The following is a 9310-nucleotide window of genomic DNA, read 5'->3' on the forward strand; positions in this document are numbered from 1 at the left end:
AATTATGTTTATCAAGTCCGAGTTCCAGATCCTCATTTTCCACCCAGGTCTGATTGTTCTTCAATAGGACTTGGGACAAATAAAAACATACCAGAGAGAAACATAAAAGGTATTAACGTTAAAAGTTGCGAGGCTAAAAAATAGTAATTTTTCAAATGAACTTTGTACATAGCTGGTACAAATATTAACAGCACGCCACACTCTTTACAAAGTCGGATAAATAAGAATGTCAGAGATGGTATTATTTTATCACAACTGACATCATATTATACAACATAGAACATGGAGGAATATGGCGGCGCAGCATCGTGTGAATGTCCTTATATATATACACAGAGATGTCACCCACAATCAAATATACAACAAGTATCCCCACCATATTCACTCACACTTCAACAAAATGATTCATAATGCATCAACTGAAACAGCTACGGCATTCAGTTCAATGTGCTGCTTACCGTCATTGTCGGTGTGAACAAAGACAGTAGCATGAGCCTCAGAATGGGATTTATTGGCTCCTTCTTGAGAAACTGATATCGAGCTCAAAGTCATTTTATTATCACCGGTATTGCTTTGGCCATCTTGGTCTTTGGAAATGATTTCCCATTCCTCTTTCAGGGATGCTACTTCTAGACCCTTCTCTTTATGTCTCTCCATTTCAAAAGCAGTAGGTAGAATCACATAATCATTGAGAGGATTGTAAAAGGGATCAGGGTCTCCTGCCTTCAGCCAGTGCTTGAGAATCCTGAATAGATGAGGCTCACAAAGTATACCCCGATGTTCACCTGGTATTCCAACCCTCTCCTCCGCATTGAACCCATCAGCCTGCATATATAGCCAGAAAAATGATTTTTCAAAAATCCTAAACAAACACTTAAAAATGACAAAAAATGAATTTAAAAAAAAAAACTGAAACCAACGGACCCCAAAATAGCTTATAACATCTATAATGAGACTCGGTAGCATAAGCTCCACAAAATAGCTTGTAAAACAACATATACAGAGATTATTATACGAAGAGTTTGGCCTGATTCTTTCTTCAATTGGGGAAATAACTTAATCAGTAGAGTATCAAGAAAAATTGTACAACGTTGGAGATGTAAGAAGGCCTTTCATGGTAAACTTAGATCCAATAAATCACAGATTGCATAAAGATATGAAGAGAGTGGGCAAACCTTAGCGGACTCTACTGGAACTGTTCCATCACCATCAACGCACACATATCTGGCCTGAATATATAAAAATAATGTCAGACCCTGCAACTTAAGGAAAGGAAATTGCCTGTGGGGGGCAGCTTACACAGATTTAACATGATATACAATAAAGTAAAATATGCACTTAAACACAGAGGGGGGGACCCTATGCGTGTGTTAATGATATATCTAAATAAATTGATACAAAATGGAAGATAAAACAAAGGGAAGAGATGTGGGTTGATATAATTACTGATTTATGCTTAGGCAGCAGAAGAGCTAGCCACGTTGCGAATTCAAGCATGTTTAGAAGGCTTTAAAAGAACTTCAAAATTTACAAAATCATCACATTAATATACACAAAAAGCCGCATATGCAAATTAGGGGAATCAGTACCATATATACAATACAACCATAGCCAAAAGCCATATGGTTTGGTGGACATGGTACTGATTCCCCTAATTTGCAATACAACTTTTTACCTATACTTTGATTTGTAAGATGCACCGGTAAAAATATATTTGGAAATTGAAACAATTACAAATCTACCTGCAAATACCGTAACTCTTGCAGATCTGAGACAGGCTTGTCCGCATTTCCATAGCTGAGGAATATTTGTAATGTAAAGTGAGGGTCACATATATTAAAAGGAATACTAAATACCTACGTGCATGTACTAGACCATTCTAAATATAATTGATACACATTTCTAGTGTAACCATGGTATAACCCAAAGAATTGATAGAGACAATACCAAATACTATGAGGCGTCGCAAGATTGGTCCCATAAATATTGTAAAATTTAACACCCGACGGAAGTTTGGCAGAAGATAGGATCTCCCTTGTTTTGTTTGCCCATTCAAAAATATGCGAGTTGAAGGGCAGAGGCAATTCCTCCCCTTCATGATTAACCTGGATATCACACCAATCTAAATTAAGATACATACAAGTAAATATCCTATTTCTTTCAAAAAGAAAAAAAGTGAATAGCCTGGGGTGTGTTTGTTTCATAACTTGAAATTACATTCTTTTTATGGTTCCGAGGAATAACATTCCTACTCATGTGTATGGTAAAAAAATTATATTTCCCACGAATGTTTTTAAAATTTGTTTAATTTAAAAAATATAACAAAAACAAAAACAAAATACAAATGAATGTGAGTGGTAGTGGGAAGTTATAGTTAGTTAATATTTATTCCCATGGGAATGTTAGATTCCCACTCTTAAGCATGGGAATAAAAAGTGGAGAAATAATGTGTAAATAACATTTCTTGGAATAAAAAATACCGGAGAATAATTTTTTAAAACTTGAAACAAACATGTGAATTACGTATTTCCAATCTCACATTTCTAGGAATAATTTTATAAACCTTAAAGCAAACACACCAATAGATAACTTTATCTTGAATAGCAACATGTGTATCTCAAACATATTAATGTATTTCAAGCTGTCAAATAGCGGCTATTATTGTGATACACTATTTACTACAAAATATTGTCAAATAGTGACGCTGTAGCATATTGGAATTTGAAAAAATCATTAATTTCCGCTATCTATTTCAAGCATATGAAACCTCCTCCTTTCCCCCACCCGTCCAAAAAATAATGTTTAAACCACGAGAATAAATACAGTAAGTGAAGTTCCATGTTCAGCTCAAGATAGGGAAAAGGAAATGTTTGTAAAGCGTTCTGACAATCAAGTCGTGAAACTATGATACATTCGAAAATGTAGATGACACTCAAATTAGCTTAAATAGACATTTTCTGTCCCAGTGAATATACCAGTAACCACTCTTGGTTTCCGTATTTGTTTTTGGTTTTAGTCCCTAAAATGTAAAATATTAGGATGTTTCTTTTTGTACTTGTTACTTTGGGTTTGGTTCGTATAATCTTTGTTCTTGTTGGAATTAATCTTTCTACCATCCATGTTCCAAGGACAAATAATATGGTCCACATATCACAGGGAGAGGACTGTGACCACCGTGAGTAAACATTACAGGGACATAAATCAACAGAACAAGGAACAAAAACATATTTTCCTATGCTTCAAGGACTACAACGGCAACAAAAATTACGCTCTAACAAAAAACTAGAACATTTCCAGGGACAAAAACATATTTAAGATTTAACTATCTGCAACTCACTTTGTTGTTAACAAGAGCTTGCTTGAAAATCTCAATGCTATCACGTGGCGGATATGACTCCAGAATAACATGAGATTTCCCATCCTCATGAAGTCTCTCACGCCACAATTCCAGAAGAGGAACGTGTTTCCAATGAAAATTAGGACAAGCCATCAGTTCATATATTGATGGACATTCAATCAGCTGTGACATTGGAACAAGCTTCAATAAATAAATCTGAAATTAAGGCAACTAAATACCAAAAGAAAAAGTACAAATGCATCATAAGTTCATACCCAAATGCACACATAAAAAAAAACAGCATCAAACAATACATAGAAAATAAAAATCATGCAAACAAAATCAAGTATACATGAAAATGCAATTCAATTGATATAATAACAACTTTAAAACTATAAATAATAGCAGCTAAAACTATTTTATATTTTTTTCTTAGGTACTACACCACTGCATACTATTTTTCTTTTTATATAGACATAAATATCAAATGCATGATTGTGAATTTTGATTATCATTTAGTCATTTTAGCTTTTTGTCAATGGTTTACAGAAGACTTCATCAATATTTTCTTATTTCTTCATACTGACTAATAACACTTCATATATCTGCACAACTATATCACTAAAGGATAAACTACTGAGACGATCAAATAAACTCAGGAAAATGAAAACAACTATAATACTCAGCTGCCTCAAATATCTGTATCCAACATATATTATAGATAATAATGATATACCAAAAGAGAAAGGTGGGACGACTCTGAGAAGTCCCCACTCCCCGTAATAGGGGGTTGTTTGAACTAATTAGTGAACTCAAAACACAAATTCAGAAAGCCAAAATGATTGATCTGTACCAACTGGTGCATGCTCCATTTGGAAATAAAAAAGTTTTGCTCCCATCCTTCCACAAAGGACATTCCATTTAAAAAGGTAGAATTGGTACATCCAGGTGCACCTGCATAACAATGTATAGCTGCATGATGATGCATTTCCAATGGTAAACAAGATTTTAATAAACTTCTAGCTATCTGCTAAAACACAGATGATATAGAAACCAATACATGAAAGGCTGTAAAATCAGGGAGGATCTGAAGTTTCTTAACTGAAATTATTCGAAAAAGAATTGAATAATGTGAAAAGATACAAGCCCAACATATATAGGGCTAAGACAAAGAAGATACATGGTTGCAGAGCAATATCAATACTGCTGGATGACACAGCCCAGGAAGAGAAAAAACAATGAGTTAAACCAGGTGTCGACTAAAAGATATGTATTTTCTAAAAAAGGCAACCAAAGAATCAATCAAATTAACCATACATCGTTGTTTAAACTAAAAAGTTCAGTCACATTTAGGTCACCATCAAGAGACATGGTGACATCGTTGTTTAAACTATAAAATTCAGTCACATTTAGGTCACCATCAAGAGACATGGTGGTAAAACCACTGCGCCTATCACTTCAAAATTTGGTTTTTGCTTAATGATCTCTTTCACCAAGAAATGCACAACACCATGCATAACTTACATCTCCCATTCTTTTTTATTTTGCATATGACATTTCAAAATTCCTCCTTAAATGCATATTTTTGTGCATCAACTAGTTACTCTAAACTCTATATAGTTGATAGATATTGCCTTATCCAAAAAGGTTAAACAAGGAAAACAAATTTCCAACAGTCCCAGCTTTAAAAATTGCATTGAGGTGCTAGAAGAATCATCTCCGTCAAATATTATACTTCTGAGCAAATATAGAACAGAATTACTTACCCTGGAATGGTGCACAAATTGCAATCCAATTCTTAACATATTTCTCAAATATCTGCAAACGACAACAAAATTGCGGAATTCACATATCAACAGCGAAAAAAATTCAAAAATTTTGATGGATAAAAATGACAAGGTTAAAGGAAACTACAACTTAAAGTAAAACAGATTTGGAAAGTGGATGTATTACATCACTATGCAGGGTCATGAAACATTTCACCAAAAGACCACCCATAGAATGACTTATGAGGTCTATCTTTTTCCCTCCAGCAGCATTATAAATTAATTCTAATTTTTCAGCAAACCGATCCATTGTTTCCTGCAACCTGAATGAAAATAAACAGAACATTTCTCAGAAAATCAACTTTGCTGAAGAGCAAAAATTGGTTTGAGACCTTTATCTTTTGGATTGTGAGAAATCATATCAATGGGATGCTAACAGCAAAAAAATATACAATTCGGAGACAGCAATTCAGATTAAATTATTTTCACAGTTGAGTTACTTTAGGCAATGCTTATTTTTCACATAATGGCTTCCAGAGAAAACTGTTCATTTCGTCAAAATAATCACAAAGACAAATATACACAAAGACAAATATTACTAACAACAAAGTCTATTATTAAAATGAGATTAGACAGAATCTACTTTTTCCTGCAGAATGGTGAAAAGAAATAATCTCATAAAATGTACAAATCTGAAGAGTGTAGTGTCTGAAAATTTACTACGCTCATTAACTTGGGTTGGGTTAGTAATGAGAAGGGAATTGACTCATTTTTCAAGTTAGATCAAATCACTATCACTAAACTGTTTTGTTTAGAATTAGTTAGTTACCTATTGCTTTGACGAAAATCATACCCAAAGCCAAAAAGTGTCTTTCCCTCTTGATACCCCCATTTCTGCATTTGAACTATCATATCGTGGAAATAATATACAGCCTCACTTCCAATTACCTGAATCACAAAATGTATACATTATTACAACATTCAATTCTTCTGCCATCAGCAACGCAGTTCACACAACTAGATCAAAAAAAGGCATACCAAATCAGGATCTAAAACATCAATTGCATGGAGTCCATGCCTATCTTCAGGAACCACAATTCTTGATTTTTGATCCAGTGTTACAGTTTTTCCTGGTCGCAATAAACATTATCACATATGTCATACACCCCTTCTTGTCACAACTATTCAAGGTAAAACAACACAAGAGTATGTTTGGTTCCACTTTTTGAGGAAGCCAAAATTGGTTCTACTTGTTTAGAATTGATTTTGCCATGATTGGTTGCTTTTAAGCAGAATTGATTTTGCCTAAAGTCCTAAACAATTAATTCAAGTTGAAGCTATCAATTGTAGCTTCTAATTCTAGAATTGTTTTTAAACTCAATTTTATTGTTCAATTAATGTATCCAAACACAAATCAATTCATTTCAACTCAATTTAATACATAATCAATTCACTAGAAATCAATTTTTGTCACCAAAATAATTGAATTAAAGATAGAAATAAGCTGAGCCCATACGAAATGAAATTAGAATTAGTAATTTTTTTTACCAGTAGAAGGATCATAACGTGACCAAAGCTTAGTTTTCAACTTATACTCAGCGGAGAGAAAACGAACCCAAACACGTTCCTGGCTACCATCGCTTTCATTCACGGCGTTAAGGATTGAGCCACCAACGCCAGGAACCAACAAAACAGGGTCGAGATTGGGGTTAACGTAGGCTTGAGGTTGGGGTTTCTTAATGAGACGCAACCATAGCTCGACGGATCGAAGGACGTCCTCCAACAACATCGTCATCGACAAATGGAAACCCTAATTACTATGAATTTATGTTTGAATTGGGAATTAGGGTTTGAATTTGGGGACGTGTTGTTGAGTACGCCAGGAAGGAAGGAAGGAAGAAGATGATAGCGGAAATGGATAAGACTTGAGCTTGCGTGATTGCCAATTCTGTCGTTCTTTCAACGTAAATTTCGCTCGTTTCATTTACTTGTTTTATTTGATTATCGTTAATAACTTGCTATTTCCTCCCTCCATATTTTATTATGATTCAACCTACCATTTTTTTCCTTATTTTTTCCGGATAGGTTGGTGATTAGGATTCACCTTTTTTTAAGCGAATAAGCGAGGTGTTCGAGATTCAAACTCCGACTTCTATATATAACAATGTATTTTTCTGCTAATTGAGTTATACTTACGGAAACATTCAACCTATGATTTCTATAATAGGTTAGGATGATGATATCTTTTAGGGTTAATAGTGTTTTACACCCCCTGTAATATAGGACATTTTTGGTTTTCCCTCCTGTAAAATATTTTTTTTTAATTTTCATCCTTGAAATTTGAAGATTTTTTAGTTTTGGACCTTCATGGAAAATTTCACCCCCTTGTAATTTGAACAAATTTAAGTATACCCCTTGTAATTTGAAAACATTTTGGTTTACCCCTGTTAATTTGAACAAATTTCGGTTTACCCCTGCTATATCTTCGATTTTGTACTGTCAAAATTCATGAAGGTTTAAAACCAAAAATCTTTAAATTACAAGGACGAAATCCAAAAAATATATTTTACAGAGGGTAAAACCAGAAATGACATTATTACAGGGGTAAAACACTATTAACCCTATCTTTTATCATTTTTTATTGATGATAGTTATTGGTTAGAAATTTACCTAAATTTTTGAACTTTGTATATTAGAATAGTAATGGTCATGTGATATATATTTTATGGTTAATAGTGCTTTACTCCCTTGTAATATAGGTTATTTTCGGTTTTCCTCCTGTAAAATATTTTTTTGGATTCCGTCCTTGTAATTTGAAGATTGTTTGGTTTTAGACCTTCATGAAAAATTTTGCCCCTGTAATTTGAGAAAATTTTGGTTTACCCCCTGTAATTTGAGCAAATTTTGGTTTACCCCCTGTTAATTTGAGAAAATTTCGGTTTACCCCCCTGCCATATCATCGATTTTGTACAGTCAAAATTCATGAAGGTCCAAAACCAAAAAACTTCAAATTACAAGGATGGAATCCAAAATGAAAATTTTACAGGGGAGAAAACCGGAAATGACTTATATTACATGGGGTAAAATACTATTAACCCTATATTTTATCTTTTATTGTTTATTACCCAACTTTTTTATTATTTTAACTTGTTAGAGATATTGTATAATATATATAGAGATTAAACTTCAAACATCTAATTTATTAATTTTTTTTGTCAAAAAGAAAAATTATTAATTTTAAAAAGTTAATTTTGTTTTTGATAAAAAAAAAGTAAATTTTTAATTAATAGATTACTTGACCAAAAAATCAAACATATTTCTTAACATATTTAAGAAAAATATTAACACGTGTCTTTAAAGCACACGTTAATGAACTTAAAATGGAAATTTCTTTTAAGAACTAGTAAAGTGACCTATAATTAAAAATCGAGATAGTTATTGCTCGGAAAAAAATGGAGATAGTTATTTTGTTTTTTGTTTGACTAAACACTACTGTTATTTTTTTCATAAAAAAGACACGGTTACTAATTTGTTTAACTTTTTTTATTTGAACTTTGATGCGTCCATTTTAGGTTTTTCTTTCTCAGTTTGATAGAGTCTTCTGATTATGATGCGTATTGATTGCTTCTTTCTATGAAATAATAATGTATATTGATGAATTTTTTTATAAAAAAAAAGAAGCTAAGGGGGTGTATTGGATTAGGATTTTAAAAGACTATTTTAATAAAAAAAGTCTTTAAGATTTTAAAAGACTGTGTGAGATTGTATTGATTCTGTGAGATTTTAAAAGATTTTTTATGTAAACGACTTTATACACTCAAGATTTTAAAGGATTAATCACAGATACTTTTAAGGATTTCAAATGATTTTATGTGATTTTAAAATTTCAAAGGATTGGATGAATTTTAGAACAAAAAGAATAAACTTACAAGCGTGAATGATAAAAATAATGAACAAATAAATTCTAGCTTTTGAATAAAGAAAAATAAAACCAATAAAAAATTCTTTTACGGTTGATTTTCAAATTTTAAGAATTTTATGGATTTTATAAGATTTTAAGGGACTAAAAAACACACTAACACATTATTCTCAATACACATTTTTTATTTGTTAAAAATGTTATTCCCACAAAATTCAATTGTACATATTTAAAATTATGCCAGCACTTACAAATCTTTCAAAAAAAATATTGTGTCAGCGATTACAA

The 9310-nt window shown here is 32.3% G+C and overlaps 1 protein-coding gene across 1 annotated transcript; it reads right to left on the minus strand.

Annotated features, from left to right (window-relative positions):
- Positions 1-112: 112 nt before the first annotated feature.
- LOC11445960 (lecithin-cholesterol acyltransferase-like 4) lies at positions 113-7101 on the minus strand. The gene is made up of 11 exons (XM_003607829.4): positions 6652-7101; positions 6142-6233; positions 5933-6051; positions 5291-5426; positions 5104-5155; positions 4191-4291; positions 3338-3520; positions 1948-2105; positions 1743-1797; positions 1176-1229; positions 113-825 (listed from the first exon to the last, which is right to left on the minus strand). Exons 1-11 carry the CDS (start codon positions 6896-6898, stop codon positions 406-408), a joined length of 1617 nt encoding a protein of 538 aa, XP_003607877.1. The 5' UTR covers positions 6899-7101; the 3' UTR covers positions 113-405.
- Between the last annotated feature and the right edge of the window lie 2209 nt (positions 7102-9310).

This window comes from Medicago truncatula, chromosome 4, assembly GCF_003473485.1.
Source record: "Medicago truncatula cultivar Jemalong A17 chromosome 4, MtrunA17r5.0-ANR, whole genome shotgun sequence".
NCBI lineage: Eukaryota > Viridiplantae > Streptophyta > Magnoliopsida > Fabales > Fabaceae > Medicago > Medicago truncatula.